At 55.7% G+C, this 23,765-nt stretch overlaps 3 protein-coding genes across 3 annotated transcripts; all 3 read left to right on the forward strand.

The window, feature by feature from the left end:
* The first annotated feature begins 985 nt into the window (after nt 1-985).
* S100A13 (S100 calcium binding protein A13) lies at nt 986-2,645 on the forward strand. Its single transcript, XM_064732601.1, has 3 exons — nt 986-1,155; nt 1,282-1,507; nt 2,464-2,645. The coding sequence occupies exons 2-3, from the start codon at nt 1,298-1,300 to the stop codon at nt 2,596-2,598; spliced, it is 345 nt and encodes a 114-aa protein (XP_064588671.1). The 5' UTR covers nt 986-1,155; nt 1,282-1,297; the 3' UTR covers nt 2,599-2,645.
* A 471-nt stretch (nt 2,646-3,116) lies between these two features.
* Nucleotides 3,117-7,100, forward strand: S100A14 (S100 calcium binding protein A14). The gene is made up of 4 exons (XM_064732647.1): nt 3,117-3,211; nt 3,727-3,865; nt 6,078-6,224; nt 6,662-7,100. Exons 2-4 carry the CDS (start codon nt 3,833-3,835, stop codon nt 6,779-6,781), a joined length of 300 nt encoding a protein of 99 aa, XP_064588717.1. The 5' UTR covers nt 3,117-3,211; nt 3,727-3,832; the 3' UTR covers nt 6,782-7,100.
* Nucleotides 7,101-15,830: 8,730 nt separating this feature from the next.
* Nucleotides 15,831-18,673, forward strand: S100A16 (S100 calcium binding protein A16). Its single transcript, XM_064732653.1, has 3 exons — nt 15,831-15,844; nt 17,165-17,326; nt 18,462-18,673. Exons 2-3 carry the CDS (start codon nt 17,171-17,173, stop codon nt 18,624-18,626), a joined length of 321 nt encoding a protein of 106 aa, XP_064588723.1. The 5' UTR covers nt 15,831-15,844; nt 17,165-17,170; the 3' UTR covers nt 18,627-18,673.
* The last annotated feature ends 5,092 nt before the right edge of the window (nt 18,674-23,765 follow it).

Here is a 23,765-nt window from a genome sequence, read left to right on the forward strand (position 1 = left end):
CACTTCCAAAATGGGGCTCAAAGTTTGGATTTAATCATTTTTCCACCCAAAATCATCCCGATTTTGGGAATGTTTCCATGCACAGCCCTGGTGATGCCCCAGCCCCAGTCATCGGGATGTCACCGCGGCTCTGGGGTCACCTCTTTGTCCCCAACCTTGCAGGGAATGACCTGGGGGTGACTCCTGTCCAGAATGGGGCTCAAAGTTTGGATTTAATCATTTTTCCACCCAAACCCATCCCGATTTTGGGAATGTTTCCATGCACAGCCCTGGTGATGCCCCAGCCCCAGTCATCGGGATGTCACCGTGGCTCTGGGGTCACCTCTTTGTCCCCAACCCTGCAGGGAATGACCTGGGGGTGACACCTGCCCTGCACCTCCAAAATGGGGCTCAAAGTTTGGATTTAATAATTTTTCCACCCAAACCCATCCCGATTTTGGGAATATTTCCGTGCACAGTCCCGGTGATGCCCCAGCCCCAGTCATCGGGATGTCACTGCGGCTCTGGGGTCACCTCTTTGTCCCCAACCTTGCAGGGAATGACCTGGGGGTGACTCCTGTCCAGAATGGGGCTCAAAGTTTGGATTTAATCATTTTTCCACCCAAACCCATCCCGATTTTGGGAATGTTTCCATGCACAGCCCTGGTGATACCCGGTCACCGGAATGTCACCGTGGCTCTGGGGTCACCTCTTTGTCCCCAGCCTTGCAGGGAATGACCTGGGGGTGACACCTGCCCTGCACCAACAAAATGGGGCTCAAAGTTTGGATTTAATCATCTCGGGGGTCTTTTCCACCCAAACCCATCCCGATTTTGGGAATGTTTCTGTGCACGGCCCCGGTGATGCTCCCGGTCCCCTCCTGTCCCCACCGGAGCTCCCCGAGCGGCGCCACCGAGGCCGCGGCCGCTTCAGGCCGAGCTTGGTCCGGTGCCCGGGCTGGGAGGGAGCAGAGCACGGAGGGACGGACGGACGGACCGACGGACGGGCGGTGACTCCGCGTCCGTCCGGCCGCATCAGGAAACCCAACACCGGCGCGACACCGAGGGAGGGGGGGACACACAAAGGCTGCGCTGTCCCCTCCTGCAGCGCGGCTATAAAACCGCCTGAAAACGCCCCAAAAGTGCCCAAAACCCCTCGAAACGGCGGCAGCCAGGGGTGAGTGCGGCCTCGCTTCCCTGATGTCCCCGTGTCACCAGCGGCGTCCTGCACAAACCCTCGCAGGGTTGGGGAGGGTCCCCCATGGGACATCCCCCGACCCTCTCTGGGCTCCTGTCCCCGCAGCCCCGTGTCCGGTGCCATGGCCGAGCTGCCCGAAGGGACCGAGCGGACCGAAGGGACCGAGCGGACCGAAGGGACCGAACCGACCGAGCTGACGGAGCTGGAGGCGGCCATCGAGCGCATCGTCACCGTGTTTGTCACCTTCGCCGCCAAGGAGGGCAGGAAGGGGACGCTGAGCACCGGCGAGTTCAAGGAGCTCGTGCGGCTCCAGCTGCCCAACATGATGAAGGTGAGGGGGGCGGCAGCAGCACCGTGGGGTCCCCCGGGGGTCCCCCTAAACTGTGGGGTCCCCCCGGTGTCCCCCTGAACCATGGGGATGCTTCCGGGGGTCCCCCAGAACCGTGGGGATGCTCCCGGTGTCCCCCTGAACCGTGGGGATGCTCCCGGGGGTCCCCCTGAGCAGTGGGGATGCTCCAGATCCCCCGGGGGTCCCCCTGAACCTGTGCCCTGAGTGTCCCCCTAAACTGTGGGGTCCCCCCAGAACCGTGGGGATGCTCCCGGTGCTCTGGGGGTCCCCCTGAACCGATGCCCCCGGTGTCCCCCTGAACCGTGGGCCTTTCCTGCTCCCCATTGAGGGTCCCCCTGAACCACGGGGCTGCTCCTGATCATCCAGGGGTCCCCCAGAACCGTGGGGCTGTTCCTGATGCTCTGAGGGTCCCCCTGAACCGGCGGCCCGGGGGTCCCCCTGAACCGTGGGGCTGCTCCCGAGGGTCCCCCAGAACCGAGGGGCTGCTCCCGGTGCCCCGGGGGTCCCCCAGAACTGTGGGGCTGCTCCTGATCGTCCAGGGGTCCCCCAGAAACGGTGCCCCGGGGGTCCCCTCGAACCACGAGACTGCTCCCGATGCTCTGGGGGACCCCTCGGGGCTGCTCCCGATCTCTTGGGGGTCCCCCTGAACCGGTGCCCCGAGGGTCCCCTGGAACCGTGGGGCTGCTCCTGATAATCCAGGGGTCCCCTCGGGGCTGGTCCCTCGGATGTCCCCCTGAATCGGTCTCCTGAGGGTCCCCCCGAACCGTGGGGATGCTCCCGGTGCCCCCGGTGTCCCCCAGAACCGGTGCCCCGGTGTCCCCCAGAACCGCGGTTCTGTCCCGCTCCCCCCAGCTCTGTCAGCCCCCGCTCCCCTCATTCCCATCCCGGTTTCTGGGGGTCTCCAAGCCGCCCCTCCCGTGTTCCCCCCACCCCGGCAGGACGTGCCCTCGCTGGAGGAGAAGATGAGCGAGCTGGACGTGAACAACGACGAGGAGCTGCGGTTCGGGGAGTTCTGGCGGCTCGTCGGGGAGCTGGCCAAGGCCGTGCGCAGGGACAAGGCGGCCAAGAAGTGACAGAGAGGCCTCTAAAAAATAAAACAAAAAGGTTTTCCCTGAGCCTGAGCATCGCTGCTGTTCTTGCTGGGCTCCAGATTTGGGCCCCCATCTCGTGGTGGGGTTGGGGTTACGATGGATGGGGCTGTTCCCAAATCGCCCTGGCGCCGGTTTGGCTTTTTGGGGTGCCCCACAAACACCTTCCTGCCGCATTGGGGGGTGCGTGGGGGGCTGTGGCCGGGGTGGGGCTCGGGAGATCCCCGACAGCGATGCCACGCTGGTCACGGTGGCCACCAGCTCCTCCACAGGGTCCTGGGTGGCACAGGGGGCACATCCCGGCTTGTGGATATCCCGAATATTCAGAATATTCGGAATATTCATCCTCCCGAATCCCGGCGCTGCTGGGATCCCGGTGCGGGCTCTCGGTGCCGTTCCCACACGGGATGAGGAAGATGAGGAACCGCCGGTGTGGCCGGGAAGGAGGGAAGGAGGCGTTTCCCGGCCCCAACGCTGGCGCCGGGCCAGGCGCTCCTAAATCACTGCCTTGCACCACGGAGCTCCCACTCATACCTGGCCCGGTATAAAACCCCGGCCCGCCGCAGCCCGGGCACACCCGGGCCAGCCCGAGCTGCAGGTGAGTGGGATGAGATGGGACCAGAGGGGTTTGTGCGCTCTGGGATGGGACCAGAGGGGTTTTGGTTTGTGCACCTCGGGATGGGACCAGAGGGGTTTGTGCACCTCGGGATGGAACCAGAGCGGGTTTTTGGGTTTGTGCGCTCTGGGATGGGACCAGAGCGGGTTTGTGCGCTCTGGGATGGAACCAGGAGGGGGTTTTGGGTTTGTGCACTCTGGGATGGAACCAGGAGGGGTTTTTGGGTTTGTGCGATTTGGGATGGGACCAGAGCGGGTTTGTGCGCTCTGGGATGGAACCAGGAGGGGTTTTTGGGTTTTTGAGCCTCGGGCCCCTCCGCTCCCACGCTCGGCTCTGCCGCGACTTGCGAGGACGCCGGGGACGTGTCCCGGCAGCTCCGGAGCCGCATCCCGGGGCTCGTTCCGCGATGAGGAGGAGGAGGAGGAGGAGTCCTGGAGCTGGAATAGGGGGAGCTCACCCCAAACCCAGAGCTGAGCTTGGATTCCTTCCCCCGCCAGCTCCCCCCGGATCCGCGGCACAGGAGAGACCCCCGAGACACCGGAGAGACCCCGAGAGACCCCGAGAGACCCCAGGAGGGACCCCCGAGGAGCAGCGAGCAGCAGGATGGGCCAGTGCAACTGCCGCAAGAAGAGAAAGGTCCGGGGGGACACCGGGGGTGACACCGGGAGTGACAACGGGGGTGACCGGTACCCCCGGAGGGATGGGGGCGATACCGGGGGTGACATCGGGGGTGACCCCCGGGCACGGCGCAGGAAGCGGGGGCTGCTCGGGGCTTTGGGAGGCTCCGGGAGCCCCTCCGAGGATGCCCCGGTGGTAGCAGAGCTCCCGTTCTTTTGCTCGGTTTGCAACCGGGAGGTGCCCACCCCAACCGGGAGGTGCCCACCCCACCCTTGGCACCGGTGGAGGATTTGGGGGCACCGCGTTGAGGCTTTGGGCATCACCGGCTGTGGTTTCACGGGGAAGCCGCAGATTTGGGGTGAATCAGCGGCGTTTCACTAAAACGGAGCCGCGGGAGAGACCGGGAGAGATTGAGAGAGACCGGGAGTGACCGGGATTGACCGGGAGAGACCGGGAGAGAAAGGGAGAGATGGGGATTGACCGGGATTGATGGGGATTGACCGGGATTGACCAGGATTGATCAGGAAAGACCGGGAGGGACCGAGATTGACCGGGATTGATGGGGAATGACCGGGACTGACCAGGAGAGTCTGGGAGAGACCGAGAGTGACCACGACTGACCAGGACTGACCGGGATAGATCGGGGATGGGGGTCCGGTTATTCTGCGCCCCCTGCCCCGCCGGTACCGGGGTCTGGGGGTGGCCGAGGAGCTCCGGGCGGGCTCTGAGTCACGGAGGGAGAGGAAGAACCAGTCGGGACGGGCCGGGCCCGCGCCGGGGGTGGCGAGAGACGCCGCGGTGGCGGAGCCTGGGCGGGGACAGCTCGGGGGGACGGGAGGTGGCGGCTGGAGGGGCCGCGACAGCTGGATGGGGGCGAGAAACATCTGGGGGGCATCACAGCGGTGTGGGGGCTGCGAGGGGGCACAGCTGGATGGGGAGGGCACAGCTGGATGGGCTCACAGCTGGATGGGGAGGTGGCACAGGTGGATGAGGGGGTCAGAGGTGGATGGGGAGGTGTCTCACATCTGCGCAGACGGGCCTGGTGCTGATGAGATTTTTTTATGCCGTGGTTGTGAAGGGGTTAAATGTTTGATCGGGGGGTGTTCCACCCGCTCGGGGCTTGTCCTGTGTCCCCCTCCTGACGTGTCACCCCTTCCGGGAGCTGTGCCACCCCTCTGGGGACCTGTGCCACCCCTCCATGGATCTGTGCCACCCCTCTGGGGACAGTGCCACCCCTCCAGGGACCTGTCCCACCCTCCTGGGGAGCTGTGCCACCCCTGTGGGGACCTGGGTGACCCCTCCATGGATCTGTGCCACCCCTCTGGGGACAGTGCCACCCATCTGGGCCCAGTGCCACCCCTCTGGGGACCTGGGTGACCCCTCCATAGATCGTGCCACCCTCCCGGACCTGTCCACCCTCCTGGGGAGCTGTGCCACCCCTCAGGGACCTGTCCCACCCCTCCATGGAGCTGTGCCACCCCTCTGAGATCTGTCCCACCCCTCTGGGGACCTGTGTGACCCCTCTGGGCACAGTGCCACCCACGGGAGGACCTGTATGACCCATCCTGGAGCTGTGTCACTCCCTCTGGGGACAGTGCCACCCCTGTGGGAACCTGTCCCACCCCTCCAGGGAGCTGTCCCACCCCCCTGGGAACCTGTGTGACCCCTCCATGGACCTGTGTGACCCCTCCATGGACCTGTGCCACTCCTCTATGGAGCTGTGCCACCCCTCTGAGGACCTGTGTGACCCCTCTGGGGACCTGTCCCGCTCCTCTGAGATCTGTCCCACCCCTCCATGGAGCAGTGTCACCCCTCCAGGGACCTGTGCCGCCCCTCTGGGGTGCCACTATAGGACACAAAATCCCACCAGCGCACACCGCTGTTCCCAAGGTGAAGGAAAAGGAAGTTTATTTCCTGGCTCCAACATTTCTAGTTTTCCAAGAGTGACAGCGGGTTGGAGGGTGACAGTGCCACCTCTCCAACGACACCGGACAAACCAACAGCCCGTCAGCTTTCTCCTCTTCCGTAAAAGAATGCAAAAATGCAAAACCATGAGTTATTTCCAGAAAACGTGTGAGAAAGTTTGCTACAAGAACGCCAACATCAGAAGGCTTAGAAAAATCTTAAAAATCCAGGGTGACGCTGGGGACCTGTCCCACCCCTTTGGGGACCTGTCCCACCCCTTTGGGGACCTGTCCCCCCTTTTCTCACCCCCTGTCCCCCCCCTCAGGACTGCCAGGAGCTGACGGACGTGGAGCGCGCCATCGAGACCGTGATCAGCCAGTTCCACTGCTACGCCGTGAAGGGCCAGAAGGAGTACCTGACCCCCAACGAGATGCAGGAGCTGCTGGTGCAGAAGCTGCCGCACCTGGGCAAGGTCAGGGGAGTGACCAGCAGGAGATGGCAGGGGTCCTGGGTGGGGTGGGACCCCCCAATGGGGTCCTGGGTGAAATGGGACCCCCCCCCCAAAGGGGTGCTGGGTGAGGTGGGATCCCCCCAGGATGTCCCAATGGGGTTCTGGAGCCCCCCAGGATGTCCCCTTGGGGTCCTGGATGGAGGTGGGAGCCCCTGATGGGGTCCTGGATGAGATGGGACCCCCATAATGGGGCGCTGGATGGGGGTGGGATCCCCCCAATGGGGTCCTGGATGAGGTGGGACCCTCCCCAGGATGTCCTAATAAGGTCCTGGACACCCCCAGGATGTCCCGATGGGGTCCTGGATCCCGATGTTGTCTCTGTGGGACCCGCCCCCATCACCCCAATATTGTCTCGGTGGGACCCCTCCATCCCCATCACCCCGACGTTCTCTCCGCAGTGCGTGGGACCCCTGGAGGAGAAGATCGAGTGCATGGGAGACCCCAACGAGGCCAAGCTGGAGTTCGGGGAGTACTGGGACATGATGGGCGACGCGGCCAAGGGCTGCCGGAGGAAGTAGAGGGCGATGGCGGGGACGGGGAGGCCCCCGAGGTGCCGCTCCTGGAGCTCCTGAGGCCGCCGAGCTCGGGGGGGACAAAGCGAGCTCGGAGGGTCCCCCCTGCCCTTCCATCCCTGCCCTCCTCAGGTCTCCTTCCAGCCCCCAGCTCTGCCCGGTGTGGGGGTACCGGGGGGTCCTGGGTGCTCTGCCTCCATCCCCCGGGACCCTCCGGGTTCGGTTCCCCCGGGACCCTCCGGGTTCGGTTCCCCCCGGTCCCGGAGCTCCGGAGCGATCGGGACTCGGCTCCTTCCCCCTGATTCCCCCGGGATTTTGGGGCTCGATCCCCGAGACCCTCCGGGTTCGGCTCCCCCCGGTCCCGGAGCTCCGGAGCCATCGGGACTCGGCTCCTTCCTCCCGGTCCCCTCGGGATTTTGGGGTTCGTCCCCCCAGCCTCGATCCTCGGGATCCTCCACGTTCCGTTCCCCCGGGACCCTCCCGGTGCGGTTTCCCCGGTCCTGGAGCTTCGGAGCCATCGGGACTCGGCTCCTTCCCCCTGATCCCCCCGGGATTTTGGGGTTCGTCCCCCCATCTTCGTGCCCGTCACCCCATGGCACCTCCAGGGGCACCCCGGGTTTGTCCCACCCTCGGTCCCCCGGGACCCTCCTGGTTCGGTTCCCCCGATCCCGGAGCTATCGGGATTCGGACCCCGGGATTTTGGGGTTCATCCCCCCATCTCCGTGCCCGTTCACCCCATGGCACCTCCAGGGCATCTCCACCCCCGGGCTTGTCCCATCCCCGGTTCCCCGGGACCCTCCGGGTTCGGCTCCCCCCGGTCCCGGAGCTCCGCAGCCATCGGGACTCGGCTCCTTCCCTTCGATCCCCCCGGGATTTTGGGGTTCGTCCCCCCATCTCCGTGTCCTGGCACCCCATGGCACCCCTTGGCACCTCCAGGGGCACCTTCATGGGCACCCCGAGCTCCGCCGTGCCCGTGGATGGGTGAGGGTGGCCCCGGAGCTTTCCCTGCGGTTCCCCCCCTGTTTTCGGGGGGTTCTTTTGGGGTTGTTTCGGGGTGATTTTGGGGTTTTTGCCCTCTCGGTGCTCCCCACACCTCCAGGGGTTCCGGCTGGGGTCGGGCGGGGCCGCTCGCGAGCGTTTTTGTATAAATTAATAAAGGAAAAAATGGAAAAAACCCCAAAAAAATCCCAAACAAAGGAGAATGGGGGGGATCTCGTTTGTGGGGGGCAGTGCGGGGGGGGGTCGGGGGTGCAGGATCGGGGGTTGGGGTGGTGGATTTGGGGTGGGCAGAGGATGGGGGTGCTGGGGGTGAAGAGGGGGTGCAGGGGATGCTTTGGGGTTCAGGGGATGCTCAGGGGGTGCAGGGGATGCTTTGGGGTGCAGGGGATGCTTTGGGGTGCAGGGGATGCTTTGGGGGTGCAGGGGGGGTTCAGGGGTGCAGAGGATGCTCTGGGGGTGTCGGGGATACTCTGGGGGTTCACAGGGTGCTGCAGGGGTCCAGGTGATGTTTTGGGGGTGCAGGGGAAGCTTTGAGGGTGCTGAGGATGCTGTGGGGGTTCAGGGGATCGTTTGGGGGTTCAGGGGATGGTTTGGGGGTGCTGAGGATGCTGTGGGGGTCCAGGGATGTTTTGGGGGTTCAGGGGATGTTCTGGGGGTGTTGAGGATGCTCTGGGGGGGTGCAGGGGATGCTCTGGGGGTGCAGGGGGTTCAGGGGATCCTTTGGGGGTTCAGGGGATGCTTTGGGGGTTCAGGGATGCTGTGGGGGTGCCAGGGATGTTTTGGGGGTGTCGGGATGCTGCGGGGGTTCAGGGGGTACTTTGGGGGTTCAGGGGGTGCTGAGGATGTTCTGGGGGTGCAGGAGATGCTCTGGGGGTCCTGGTGGGGGTCAGGGGATGCTTTGGGGGTTCAGAGGACGCTGTGGGGGTGCCGAGGATGTTCTGGGGGTGTCGGGGATGCTCTGGGAATGCAGGGGGTTCAGGGGATGCTTTGGGGGTGTCTGGGATGTTTTGGGGGTGCAGGGGATACTCTGGGGGTTCAGGGGGGGCTGAGGATGCTCTGGGAGTGTCCGGGATGCTGGGGGAGTTCAGGGGATGTTCTTGGGGTGTTTGGGATGCTCTGGGAGGAGGTTCAGGGATGTTTTGGGGTTCAGAAGATGCTGCAGGTGTTCAGGGGATGTTTTGGGGTGCAAAGGATGCTCTGGGGGTGCCAGGGATGTTTTGGGGGTCCAGAGAATGCTGTGGGGGTGCCAGGGATGCTCTGGAGGTGCTGAGGATGCTCTGGGGGGGGGTTCAGGGGATGTTTTGGGGGTGCAGGGGATGCTTTGGGGGTTCCGGGGGTGCTGCAGGAGGTGCTTTGGGGTGCGGGGGGTTCAGGGGAAGCTTTGGGGGTGCTGAGGATGCTGTGGGGGTTCAGGGGGTGCAGGGGATGTTTTGGGGGTGCTGAGGATGCTCTGAGGGTTCAGGGGGTGCTGTGAGGATGAAGGGGAAGCTTTGGGGGTGCTGAGGATGCTGTGGGGGTTCAGAGGATGCTGTGGGGGTTCAAAGGATGCTGTGGGGGTTCAGAGGATGTTTTGGGGGTTCAGAGGGTGCAGGGGATGTTTTGGGGGTGCTGAGGATGCTCTGGGGGTTCAGGGGTGCTGTGGATGCTCTGGGGGTTCCGGGGTGCTGCAGGAGGTGCTTTGGGGTGCGGGGGGTTCAGGGGATGTTTTGGGGGTTCAGGGGGTGCAGGGGATGTTTTGGGGGTGCTGAGGATGCTCTGAGGGTGTCTGGGATGCTGTGGGGGTTCAGAGGATGTTTTGGGGTTCAGGGGATGTTTTGGGGGTGCTGTGGATGCTCTGGGGGTGCTGCAAAGCTCAGGCAGGGTGATAAGGGATGGGGACAGGTCCTGCCGGGCTGGTGACAAGGGACAGGTCCTGCCGGGTTGGTGGCACCTCTGGTGGCACCGTGGCTGGCCCACAGGGAGCCTCTGTCTGCTCTCAGGTTGGGTTTCACAAGGACAACGATCATTTATGGTCCCTTGGGTGGGAAGTGAGGCAGGAAGGCGTGGCTGTAATTGGGGAGACAGGAAATGTGTCAGATGGGGGGCAAAGGGGAACCCCAAATCTTCTGGGGGCGTGGGGAGGTGACAGGAATAGCTCAGTGCCTTCAGTGAGGACACAGCTCCGGGCTGTCCATCCTGGGAGTCACCAAAGATCCTTCTGGAAAGGTTCTCATGGTGCTGGAGACACCGAACACCTCCCAGTTCTTCTTTGGAGACGCCAAACACCTCCAAACCTTCATCTGGAGACACCAAACACCTGCAAATTCTTCATCTGGAGGTCCTGGAGACACCAAAAACCTCCCAAGTCTTCATCTGGGGGTGCTGGAGACACCAAACACCTCCAGATTCTCCATCTGGAGGTGTTGAACATCTCCAAATTCTTCTTTGGAGACACCAAACACCTCCAAATCCTCAATCTGGGGGTCCTGGAGACACCAAAAACTTCCAAATTCTCCATCTGGAGACACCAAACACCTCCAGATTCTCCATCTGGAGACACCAAACACCTCCAAATTCTTCACCTGGAGACACCAAACACCTCCAAATTCTCCATCTGGAGACACCAAACACCTCCAAATTCTTCATCTGGAGACACCAAACACCTCCAAATTCTTCATCTGGAGGTGCTGGAGACCTCAAAAACCTCCCAAGTCTTCATCTGGGGGTGCTGGAGACACCAAACACCTCCAGATTCTTCATCTGGAGGTGTTGAACATCTCCAAATTCTTCTTTGGAGACACCAAACACCTCCAAATCCTCAATCTGGGGGTCCTGGAGACACCAAAAACTTCCAAATTCTCCATCTGGAGACACCAAACACCTCCAAATTCTTCTTTGGAGACCCCAAACACCTCCAAATTCTCCATCTGGAGACACCAAACACCTCCAAATTCTCCATCTAGAGACACCAAACACCTCCAAATTCTCAATCTGGGTGTCCTGGAGACACCAAACACCTCCAAATTCTCCATCTGGAGACACCAAACACCTCCAAATTCTTCATCTGGAGGTGCTGAACATCTCCAAATTCTTCTTTGGAGACCCCAAACACCTCCAAATTCTCCATCTGGAGACACCAAACACCTCCAAATTCTTCTTTGGACACACCAACACCTCCAAATTCTTTATCTGGGGATGCTGAACACCTCCCAGTTGTTCTTTGGAGACACCAAACACCTCCCAGTCCTTCATCTGGAGGTCCTGGAGACACCAAAACCCTCCAAATTTTCCATCTGGAGGTCCTGGAGACACCAAACACCTCCAAATTCTTCTTTGGAGACCCCAAACACCTCCAAATTCTCCATCTGGAGACACCAAACACCTCCCAATCCTCCATCTAGAAGTCCTGGAGACACCAAAACCCTCCAAATTTTCCATCTGGAGGCGCCGGAGACACCAAAAACCTCCCAATTCTCCACCTGGAGATGCAGGACCAGGGGAACCCCAATCTCCCCAAGCTCCCATGGGTTGGGGACACCTCTGGGCCGGGCTGGGGTGGCTCCTGCCCGCTCGGGGCACCCGCACACGCCCTGGATGCCTCGTAAAGAGCAGGGCCTGGACGTGGTTGTGACATCTGCAGGAGATGTGATGAGAGGCTGATTCAGGGCTGAGCTGTTCGCCCCCGGGGCTCGGGGAGCCATTCCCACCCTCCCGAGATGTTGCATCACCATCATCACCATCACCATCACCACCAGAACAGGTTTTCTGCCTCCCCACCGCGATTAGGACGAGGCCAGGGCTGAGCTGACGCGATTTTTCCGGCGCGGGGAGGAATTCCAGGGGTGCTGGAGCAGGTGGATCCGTGCTGGGATAAAAATCAGCTCCTGCTTTGCATCCCCAGGTGTGCCCAGCGCCCGGGATCTGATCTCGGCATCGCATCTGGCTCCAGAGGCACCAAGGGCTGCAATTAGCAGCGTTAATTAATTGATGGATGGGGATTTACCAGCTCAGGTCCCGGATGGGGAGAGGCTCAGCCAGGCCAGAGAGGTCTGAGCGCTGGACAGGGCTCCAAAATCCCAGAAAATGTGATTTGGGCTCAAATTAAGGATTTTATTCACCCCAAAGCTGGGTTTTGACTCAAATTAAAGATTTTGTTCACCTCAACCTGTGTGACCCCCTTGCACCCACCAGAAAAAGCGGTTTCGGCTCAAATTAAGGATTTTATTCATCCCTAACCTGTGCCAGTCCCTTGCACCCACCAGAATCAGTGATTTAGGCCCAAATTAAGGATTTTATTTGCTCCAAACTTGTGTCAGCCCCTTGCGACCACCAGAATGAGTGGTTTAGGCCCAAATTAAGGATTTTATTCACCACAAACCTGGGTTTGTCTCAAGTTAAGGATTCTATTTAACCCAAACTTGTTCCAGCCCCTTGCACCCACCAGAAAATTTGGTTTGGGCCCAAATTAAGGATTTTATCCACCCCAAGCCTAGGGTTTGGCTCAAATTAAGGATTTCATTCTTAAACCCATTCCCAAATTTATTTGCCTTAAATTTGGCTCAAATTAAGGAATTTATTTGCCTTAAATTTCCCAAACCTGTGTCAGCCCCTTGCACCCAGCAGAATGAGAGGTTTAGGCCCAAATACAGGATTTTATCCACCCCAAACCTGTTTCAGCCCCTTGCAACCACCAGAAAATTTGGTTTTGGCTCGAATTAAAGATTTTATTCACCCCCTCAAATGAAAGATTTTATCCACCCCCAGAGTGGGTCGGCTCTGGGATAAATGAATTTCCAGGATCAGGGGGAGTTTTGTGCCGTCTCCCCATTGCTGAGACCCCTCGTGCTTCCCTTGGGGACCTTTTGGGGTGATCCCAAAACCCCCAAAACTCCAAAGGAGCCCCGGGAGGAGCCGCTGCGGGTCCCTGCTCGCTCGTACCTGTCCCAGGTGTGTCGCAACCCGGGGGAAGCGTTTCCCAGGTAAGGCCCCGCTCTGGAAACGCCCTGGGAACGTCAGGGAAAGGGTGGGAGGCTCCTTAAAAACCCGGCTGGGCCGGCGGGATGGGTGCGAGGTGAAGGAGAGAGCGGCCGGAGCGATCCCCACCCCACCGGACGGACACACGGACACCGCGGGACACACGCGAGGATGCAGGTGGGGAAAATGGGGAATCCGCCCTGGGGACCCTCACGGGGGTGAGGATTTACCTGGGAACGGCGCCTGGGGTGTAAAGCTGGAGGTTGAGGAGGTGGAAATTCCTGGAATTCTCTGGGAGTGGCTGAGGGGAACCGGGATAGAACCGGGATGGGCTCCGGGGGAACCGGGATGGAACCGGGATGGGCTCGAGGGAACCGGGATGGAACCGGGATGGGCTCTGGGAGGACGGGATGGGCTCGAGGGAACCGGGATGGGCTGAGGAGAACCGGGATAGAACCGGGATGGGCTCGAGGGAACCGGGATAGAACCGGGATGGGCTTGGGGGAACCGGGATGGGCTCAGGAGAACCGGGATAGAACCGGGATGGGCTCGGGGGAACCGGGATGGAACCGGGATGGGCTCGAGGGAACCGGGATGGGCTGAGGGGAACCGGGATAGAACCGGGATGGGCTCAGGGGAACCGGGATGGGCTCGAGGGAACCGGGATGGAACCGGGATGGGCTTGAGGGAACCGGGAGGGGTCGGGGGGAACCAGGATTGGCTCAGGAAAGCTGGGATGGGGTCCGGGAGAACCGGGATAGAACCGGGATGGGCTGGGGGAAACCGGGATGGGCTGAGGGGAACCGGGATAGAACCGGGATGGGCTGAGGGGAACCGGGATAGAACCAGGATGGGCTGAGGGGAACCGGGATAGAACCGGAATGGGATCAGGGGGAACCGGGATGGGGTCGGGGGAACCGCGATGGGCTGAGGGGAACCGGGATAGAACCGGGATGGGCTGAGGGGAACCGGGATAGAACCAGGATGGGCTGAGGGGAACCGGGATAAAACCGGGATGGGCTCGGGGAGAACCGGGATAGAACCGGGATGGGCTCGGGAGAACCGGGAAAAAGGGAATTTGCCATTGGAAAAGGGGGGGATTTGGAAAAAGGGGATTTTTTGGCGGAAAAGGGGATTTGCTGATGGAAAAGGAGGATTTACCAGTGGAAAAGAGGATTTTCTATTGGAGAGGGGGATTTGTTGGTGGAAAAGGAGGATTTTTTGATGGAAAAGGGGATTTGTAGGGGGAAAGGGGATTTGCCAGTGGAAAAGAGGAATTTACCAATGGCAAAGCCGGATTTTTTTGGTGGAAAAGGGGGATTTGTTGGCGGAAAAGGAGATTTGTGGTGGATAAGGGGATCTGTTGATGGAAAAGAGGAATTTACCAGTGGAAAAGCAGGATTTGTTGGTGGAAAAGGAGTATTTTTTGGTGGTAGAAGGAGGGGATCTGCCGGTGGAAAAAGGGGATTTGCTGATGGAAAAGGAGGATTTTTTGGTGGAAAAGGGAGATTTGCCAGTGGAAAAGGGGATTTGTTGGTGGAAAAGGAGATTTGTGGTGGAAAAGGGGATTTGTGGTGGAAAAGGAGGATTTTTTTGGAGAAAAAGGGGGGTTTACCAGTGCAAAAAGGAATTTGGCAGTGGAAAAGGAGGATTTATTGGTGGAAAAAGGGGATTTTTTGGTGAAAAACAGTATTTTTTGGTGGAAAAGCAGGATTTGACAGAAAAGGGGACTTTGCTAGTAGGAAAAGGGGATTTGTTGGTGGAAAAGGAGAATTTGCTGGTAGAAAAGGGGAATTTGACAGTGGAAAAGCAGGATTTGCTGATGGAAAAGGGGAATTTGCTGGTGGAAATATGGGATTTGCTGGTGGAAAAGGAGGATTTGTTGGTAGAAAAGGAGATTTTTCAGTGGAAAAGGGAGATTTGCCAATGGAAAAGCAGGATTTGCTGGCTGAGTTGGGGGCAGGGAGCGCTGGGGCCGTGCGTGGCTCTGAGTCCCCAGTGTCCCCCTGTGTCCCCCAATGTCCCCCAGTGTCCCCCTGTGTCCCCACGTCCCCGAGTGCCACCCGGTGCCCCCGGCTGGCCCCGGGGCTGTCCCGTGAGTCACCGGCGGAGCAGCCTCGGTGCCCCAGGGCCGGGCAGGGCGCTGCCACCAGGGGGACAGGACAGGTGACGCCGATGTCACCGATGTCACCGGGCGAGTGCAGGGACAGGTGACGCCGATGTCACCGATGTCACCGGGCCAGCGCAGGGTGGTGCCCAGGAGATTTTGGCCTCTGTGCTCCCAAATCCCTTCGGTTCCTGGGTTGGAGATGGAATCCCCAGCCCCCAAAGCCACCGTTGGTGACAGCTCTGAGAGTTGGGGACAGCGATGGAGTGACCTCGGGCTGTGGCACCACAGGGGACAGAGGTGGACACAGGGACATGTGGGGACAAGAAGGAGAGCGTGGTTGGGCCTGGTGTCACCTCCCTGGGCCTGGTGTCACCTCCCCATCGTCCTGGGCCTGGTGTCACCTCCCTGGGCCATTGTGGCAGGGCCTGGTGTCACCTCCCTGGGCCTGGTGTCACCTCCCTGGGCCATTGTGGCAGGGCCTGGTGTCACCTCCCTGGGCCTGGTGTCACCTCCCCATCATCCTGGGCCTGGTGTCACCTCCCTGGGCCATTGTGGCAGGGCCTGGTGCCACCTCCCCAGCGGTGTCACCTCCCCATGGTGGCTGGGCCCGATGTCACCTCCCTGGGCCCGGTGTCACCTCCCTGGGTCAGGACAGGGCAGGGCCAGAGTGACAAAAGGGGACAGGAGGTGGCACGGGGCAGGTCCCTGAGCGAGCAGCAGGGTTGGGGACACCCTCAGATGGTGTCCCCAGCGTGGGGACACTGCTGGGCCACCCCTCGAGGTCCCTGTGGCGGTGGCTGTGGCGGTGGCTGTGGTGGTGGCTGTTGTGGTCACTGTTGTCCCCTGGGCTGGGTTAAAGCACTCAGGGACAAAAGGGACAAAAGGGACACCCCCAGCCTGGCCGGGCAGGAAAGAGCCGGGCCTGGCCAAGGTGACGCCGTTTCCGTGTCATTGTCACCGGGATGTGACGGAGACACCGTCCTGACAGGCCCAGGCTGAGCTTCCTGGTGGGGACAGTGGGGGGACAGGAGGGGACAGCGAAGACAGGGAGGGGACATTGGGGACAGAGGGGAGAGGGGGGACAGGAGGGACAGGGAGGACAGGAGGGGACAGAAGGGGACAGGAGGGGACAGAAGGGGACAGAAGAGACAGGGGGCACAAAGAGCAGCCAGGAGGGGACAGGAGGGACAAGGGGGGGACAGGAGGGACAGGGAGGACAGGAGGGGACAGGGGGACAGGAGGGGACACTGGGGACAGAGGGGAGAGGAGGGACAAGAGAGGACAGGGAGGACAGGAGGGACAGGAGAGGACAGGGGGCACAAAGAGCAGCCAGGAGGGGACAGGAGGGACAGGGGACACGAAGGGACAGGGGGGACAGAGGGGAGAGGAGGGACAGGAGGGACAGGAGAGGACAGGGGGGACAGGAGGGGACAGAAAGGGACAGGAGAGGTGCTCGGCAAGCCGGGACCTGCCCCGCCGGGCCGTTCCCGCAGCCGTGAAGCAACAGCGAGGGCAGGGCCGGTAATTCCTGCCGGTAATTCCGGCCCCGGTTCCTCCCTAACGAGCCCCGCGGCACCGAGCGGGACCGGCAGCACCGGCACGGCCCGGCCCGGGCGCGGGGGCGGCACAGGCGGCCCCGGGGCAGGGCAGGGCGGGCAAAGGTGGCACCGAGGATTTTGGGCAGGCACAGGTGGCACTGAGCAGTTCTGGGCGGGCACAGGTGGCACCATCTGGGGCGGGCACAGGTGGCACCGAGGATTTTGGGTAGCATCGAGAAGTTCTGGGCAGGCACAGGTGGCACCGAGGATTTGGGGCGGGCACAGGTGGTCCTGAGGATTTTGGGTGGCATCGAGGAGCTCTGGGGGCAGGCACAGGTGGCACCGAGGATTTTGGGGGCAGGCACAGGTGGCACTGAGCAGTTCTGGGCGGGCACAGGTGGCACCATCTGGGGCGGGCACAGGTGGCACCGAGGATTTGGGGCGGGCACAGGTGGCACTGAGGGGTTCTGGGCAGGCACAGGTGGTCCTGAGGATTTTGGGTGGCATCGAGGAGCTCTGGGGGCAGGCACAGGTGGCATCGAAGATTTGGAGCGGGCACAGGTGACCTCGAGGATTTTGGGTGGTATCGAGGAGTTCTGGGGGCAGGCACAGGTGGCATCGAAGATTTGGAGCGGGCTTAGGTGGCCCTGAGCATTTGGGAGTGATGAGGAAGATGAGAACCCCCCACACCCGCCCGGGGCCATTTTCCTTTTCTCAAGAATGGTTTTTCCCTTCTGGGGGTTTGTGCTGGAGCCCCCCGAGGGTCTCACCTGAGTTTTGTCCCCTCAGGGCACCATGGCCGAGTGCACGGAGCTGGAATGGGCCGTGCAGGTGCTGGTGAACAACTTCGACAAGTACTCGAGCCGCTGCTGCTGCTGCAAGAACCCGCGGCGCATCAGCAAGAAGGATTTCCGCAAGATGCTCAGCCGCGAGCTCAACCACATGCTGACGGTGAGCACGGGGGTGCAGGAACGGGGTTTTGGGGGGCTCCCCTCACCCTGAACCTGGCCTGAACATGGTCTGAACCTACACAAGCCATTTATCACCCCAGCCCTGTGAGGAGCATTAATAACCAGAGCCAAATCAACATAAAATCTCTAATGCCCTACTCATCCATCAGCCACATAGGACTAGCAGCAGCTGCAACCATAACCCTAACCTCAACCCTAACCCTAACCCACATAGGACTAGCAGCAGCTGCAACCATAACCCTAATCTCAGCCCTAACCCTAACCTCAACCCTAACCCTAACCCTAACCCTAACCTCAACCCTAACCCTAAACCTTAATCCTAACCCTAACCCAATGGAAACTGGGATAAGCAAATACCAAAGTCCTCCAGAATCCCCTAGCCTCTAACCCTAACCCTAACCCTAACCTAAACCCTACCCAAAACCCAAAAACCTAAACCCAACCCTAACCCTAACCATAACCATAACCGTAACCCTAAACCTAACCCAAAACTAATCCTAACCTTAAACCTAACCTGAACCCAAATCCTAACCCTAACCCTAACCCTAACCCTAACCCTAACCCTAACCCTAAACCTAACCCAAAACTAACCCTAACCTTAACCCTAACCTGAACCCAAATCCTAACCCTGACCCTAACCTAACCCTAACCTTAACCCTAACCCTAACCCTAACCCTAACCCTAACCCTTAACCTTAACCCTAACCCTTAACCCTAACCTTAATCTTAACCTTAACCTTAACCTTAACCCTAACCTTGGATGAGGGAAGAGACGAGGATCTGACTCCATGTTTCAGTAGGCTCGATTTATTGTTTTATGATCTATATTACATTAAAACTATACTAAAAGAATAGAAGAAAGGATTTCATCAGAAGGCTAGCTAAGAATAGAAAAAGAATTATAACAAAGGTTTGTGGCTTGGGCTCTCTGGGCTGTGATTGGCCATTAATTAGAAACAACCAACATGGGCGCCAATCACAGATCCACCTGTTGCATTCCACAGCAGCAGATAATTAATGTTTCCATTTTGTTCCTGAGGCCTCTCAGCTTCTCAGGAGGAAAAAAATCCTAAGGAAAGGGATTTTTTTCCATAAAAGATATCTGTGACACCACAGGACACGGGGAACCGCCGCGCCGCCGACAAGCTCATCTGCGACCTGGATGAGAACAAGGACGGGCGCATCAGCTTCGAGGAGTACTGGACCTTGATAGGCGGCATCGCCAGCCCCATCGCGCAGATCATCCGCCAGCAGGAGCAGAGCGTCAAGCACACCAAGTAGACGCTGCTGGAACCCCCCAGGAACCCCCCAGCTCCTCCAATTCCCTGCTTTTTAATTTTATTTTTTGGTTTTCCTGTCCGCCCCGAGCATCTGGAACCCCCTGGAACCCCCCAGCTCCTCCAATTCCCTGCTTTTTAATTTTATTTTTTGGTTTTTGTGCCCGCCCCGAGCCTCCGGGACCCCCCCTGGAAACCCCCAGCTCCTCCCACTCCTCGCTTTTTAAATTTAATTTTTGTTTTCGTGTCCGCCCCGAGCATCTGGAACCCCCCGGAACCCCCCAGCTCCTCCCATTCCCTGCTTTTTAAATTTTATTTTATTTTATTTTATTTTATTTTATTTTATTTTATTTTATTTTATTTTATTTTATTTTTTGTTTTTTTTGTGCCTCTCCCGAGCCTCCAGGACCCCCCCCAGAACCCTCCGCTCCTCCATTCCCTGCTTTTTAAATTTTATTTTATTTTATTTTATTTTATTTTATTTTATTTTATTTTATTTTATTTTATTTTATTTTATTTTATTTTATTTTATTTTTAGTTTTTTTTGTGCCTGCCCCGAGCCTCCAGGACCCCCCCCGGAACCCCCCAGCTCCTCCCATTCCCTGCTTTTTAAATTTTATTTTATTTCATTTCATTTTATTTCATTTTATTTTATTTTATTTTATTTTATTTTATTTTATTTTATTTTATTTTATTTTATTTTATTTTATTTTATTTTATTTTATTTTTGGGTTTTTTGTGCCTGCCCCGACCCTCCGGGACCCCCCAGCTCCTCCCATTCCCCAATTTTGTTTTCTCTTCTCCTCAGGTTGTAGCGGATAATTTAACAGCATTGGATGGTGTTAAATTTCATACCTTGAATCCCATTTGAGATTTTAGATTGGATATATCTGAATATTCATCATTTTCTTAGAGGGTGAAGCTCCCCAATGCTCCGGGGCAGGAATTCTGTCTGTGCTCAGAAATCCCAACACTCGGGGGTCCCCCCAAACTGGAGCGGGGTCTCTTTTTCCCCCTTTTTATCCCAAAAAAAACCTTGGGCAAAGGGGGGGTTGTTTTTTGCTGGGTTTTTCGTGGTTATTTATTGTTTATTGCAGCAATAAAGTTTGGAGGAGCAGCTGGTGATGCTCAGATTTTATTGGGGAGGGGGATTTGGGAGGGGTCTCCGCCCTGACCCCACCTGTGGTTGAGAGATGAGAATGTAGATCCCGTGTTACGGAAGGCTTGATTTATTATTTTATTATAGATATTATTTTTATAATATTTATTTACTATTTTATTAAATAATACATTATTATTTATACAACACATATATTTATATACTTCATATACTTATATATTATATATAATATAAATATATTTTATTTTATATATAATTTTATTATATATATTTTATTATATATATATTTATTTAAATATAATAAAATATAATATAATATATACATAAACCTATATATTTATGTATATATTAATATCTAAATATGCATTATTAAATATATAAATATAACATCACAATAAGATATAGTAATATTTTATTATAATAATAAAATATTATTATATAATAAATATATATAATATACATAATAATATATATGATAAATAATAAATATATTTTAATATATAAAATATATATAAAATATAAATACATAATATATAAAAATATATGACATATAATAATAAATATGTAATATATAAAAATAAATATATAATATATAATATATAATATATATTTAAATATCTAAATATTATTTATATAAATATATATATTTATATATATAAGTTAATATAACATATATTAGATATTATATTATATTAAAACTATACTAAAAGCATAGAAGAAAGGATTTCATCAGCAGGCTAACAAGGAATAGAAAAGGAATGAACAACAAAATCCTGATATTCAAAATTATTAAACAAAATCGGACCAGAGAGAAACACACTTGGACTTTGATTAGCCATTAATTAAAAACAACTACGTGCCACCAATCACAGATCCACCGACTGTGATTAGCCATTAATTAAAACAACCACACGACACCAATCACAGATCCGCCTGTTGCAGCAGATAATTATTGTTTATAGTTTGTTCTTTCTCGGGAGAAAAAAATCCCCAAAAAATGGAATTTTCAGAAAATTTCAGGAAATTTTCAGGAAATAACCCATCAGCCACCCTGGGCACGCCTCGCTGGGCTGGCGGCAGCGCCAGGAGCCACCTCGGGGTGTCACCACCTCGGGGTGTCCCCAGCACCGCGGCCAAACCCGTCCCGGGACGTCCCTCGTGTCCCCTCCGTGTCCCCTCCGTGGGGACATCCCCGGGCAGGGACATCAGGGCTGGCCCCGATCCTTAATGGGATCTCATAGCAATTAATGGGATCATACAGATCATTAACGGGATCATACAGATCATTAATGGGATCTCACAGCAATTAATGGGATCATACAGATCATTAATGGGATCTCACAGCTCGTTAATGGGATCACACGGCTCATTAATGGGATCTCACAGCTAATTACTGGAATATCAGAGCTCACTCATTAATGGGATCTCACAGCTCACTCATTAATGGGATCTCACAGCTAATTAATGTGATCATACAGATCATTAATGGGATCTCACAGCGATTAATGGGATCTCACAGCTCACTCATTAATGGGATCACACAGCTAATTAATGTGATCATACAGATCATTAATGGGATCTCACAGCTCATTAATGGGATCTCACAGCTCACTCATTAATGGGATCTCACAGCAATTAATGGGATCTCACAGCTCGTTAATGGGAACTCACAGCAATTAATGGGATCATACAGATCATTAATGGGATCTCACAGCTCGTTAATGGGATCTCACAGCTCACTCATTAATGGGATCACACAGCTAATTAATGGGATCATACAGATCATTAATGGGATCTCACAGCTCGTTAATGGGATCTCACAGCAACTAATGGGATCTCACAGCTCACTCATTAATGGGATCACACAGCTAATTAATGTGATCATACAGATCATTAATGGGATCTCACAGCAATTAATGTGATCATACAGATCATTAATGGGATCTCACAGCTCGTTAATGGGATCTCACAGCTCGTTAATGGGATCACACTGCTCATTAATGGGATCTCACAGCTCATTATTGGAATATCAGAGCTCATTAATGGAATCTCACAGCTCATTAATGGGATCACACAGCTCATTACACTGGGATCACAGCTCCTAAATGGGATCACAGAGCTCATTCATTGACGGGATCTCATAGCTCATTAACAGGATCACAGAACTCATTAATGGGATCTCACAGCTCGTTAATGGGATCCCGCAGCTCACTCATTAATGGAATCACAGAGCTCACTCATTAATAGGATCTCACAGTTCATTAATAGGATCTCACAGTTCATTAATATGATCTCACAGTTCGTTAATGGGATCACACAGCTCGTTAATGGGATCCCAGAGCTGCAGGATCTCATTAATTAATGAGGTCATTAATTAATGGGATCTCACAGCTCATTAATGGGATCCCGCACCCCCCGAGCGTCCCCGTTGTCCCGTGCGAGCCCGGCCCGGGCTGTCCCCGTGGGAACGGGCGGGGCCGGGCTGAGTCAGGGCCGAGGAATCCCCGCGGGCGCGGCCGGGCCGTGACTCACCCGGGGCGAGCCGAGCCCGGCCAAGCCGGGCCGTGACTCACCCGGGGGTGCGGGGCGAGCCGGGCTCAACCGGGCTGAACGGGGCTGAACGGGGCCGGGCCGGGCGCGGCTCCCCCGGGACCCCCGAGATCAGGGCTCGGCCACTCCCCTCCAATTTTTTTATTTTATTTTATTTTATTTTATTTTATTTTATTTTATTTTATTTTATTTTATTTTATTTTATTTTATTTTATTTTATTTTATTTTATTTTATTTTATTTTATTTTATTTTATTTTTTATTTATTTTATTTTATTTTTTGCCAATTTTTTTTTTCCACGCCCGGGAGGCCCTTCAATTTTATTTTGTTCTACTTTATTTTATTTCAATCATTTAATCATCATTAAATATTTATATTTATATAAATATATATATTCGTATGTTAAATAATAGTGTACATTATGTAATGAAATAATTAGGGGACCAATTCCCCAATTTGTGTCCCTTTCCCAGCCCTGGAGGAGAAGGGGGGACTGGGAAGGTCTCGTTTGTCCCCCAAAGGGGATGCCCCGTGTGGGATCGCAGAGAATTTGGGGTGTTCTGGTCCCCAAATGTGCCAGGGAAAAGGGGCAGCTCGTTAATGGGGTTACAGAGCTCGTTAATGGGATCACAGAACTCATTAATAGGATCACAGAGCTCATTTATAGGATCCCAGAACTCATTAATGGGATCACAGAGCTTACTAATTAATGGGATTGCACAGATCGTTAATGGGATCATAGAGCTCATTCATTAACGGGATCTCACAGCTCATTAATAGGATCATACAGCTCATTAATGGAATCTCACTGCTCACTCATTAATGGGATTACAAGGCTCATTAATGGGATCACAGAGCTTACTAATTAACGGGATCTCACAGCTCATTAATAGGATCACACAGCTCATTAATGGGATCACACAGCTCATTAATAGGATCTCACAGCCCACTCATTAATGGGATCTCACAGTTCCCTCGTTCATGGGATCACAGAGCTCATTAACAGGATCACATAGCTCGTTATCAGGATCACATAGCTCATTAACAGGATCTCACAGCTCATTAATAGGATCACACAGCTCATTAATGGGATCTCACTGCTCACTCATTAATGGGATTACAAGGCTCATTAATGGGATCACAGAGCTTACTAATTAACGGGATCTCACAGCTCATTAATAGGATCACACAGCTCATTAATGGGATCTCACTGCTCACTCATTAATGGGGTCACACAGCCCACTCATTAATGGGATCTCACAGCTCATTAATGGGATCACACAGCTCATTAATAGGATCTCACAGCTCACACATTGATGGGATCTCACAGTTCCCTCGCTAATGGGATCACAGAGCTCATTAACAGGATCACATAGCTCGTTATCAGGATCACATAGCTCATTAACAGGATCACACAGCTCGTTACACAAAAATGAGGCGCGGGCGAAACCCGGTGTGAGGATCAGCCGGGCA

The sequence above is a fragment of the Zonotrichia leucophrys genome, chromosome 25, assembly GCF_028769735.1.
Source record: "Zonotrichia leucophrys gambelii isolate GWCS_2022_RI chromosome 25, RI_Zleu_2.0, whole genome shotgun sequence".
Lineage (NCBI taxonomy): Eukaryota > Metazoa > Chordata > Aves > Passeriformes > Passerellidae > Zonotrichia > Zonotrichia leucophrys.

Coding starts and splice junctions, on each gene's coding strand:
- S100A13 (XM_064732601.1), top strand. CDS start 1,298: ATGGCCGAGCTGCCCGAAGGGACCGAGCGGACCGAAGGGACCGAGCGG. Junction 1,508..2,463: donor AGCTGCCCAACATGATGAAG/GTGAGGGGGGCG, acceptor CCACCCCGGCAG/GACGTGCCCTCGCTGGAGGA.
- S100A14 (XM_064732647.1), top strand. CDS start 3,833: ATGGGCCAGTGCAACTGCCGCAAGAAGAGAAAG. Junction 3,866..6,077: donor ACTGCCGCAAGAAGAGAAAG/GTCCGGGGGGAC, acceptor CCCCCCCCTCAG/GACTGCCAGGAGCTGACGGA. Junction 6,225..6,661: donor AGCTGCCGCACCTGGGCAAG/GTCAGGGGAGTG, acceptor TTCTCTCCGCAG/TGCGTGGGACCCCTGGAGGA.
- S100A16 (XM_064732653.1), top strand. CDS start 17,171: ATGGCCGAGTGCACGGAGCTGGAATGGGCCGTGCAGGTGCTGGTGAAC. Junction 17,327..18,461: donor AGCTCAACCACATGCTGACG/GTGAGCACGGGG, acceptor GTGACACCACAG/GACACGGGGAACCGCCGCGC.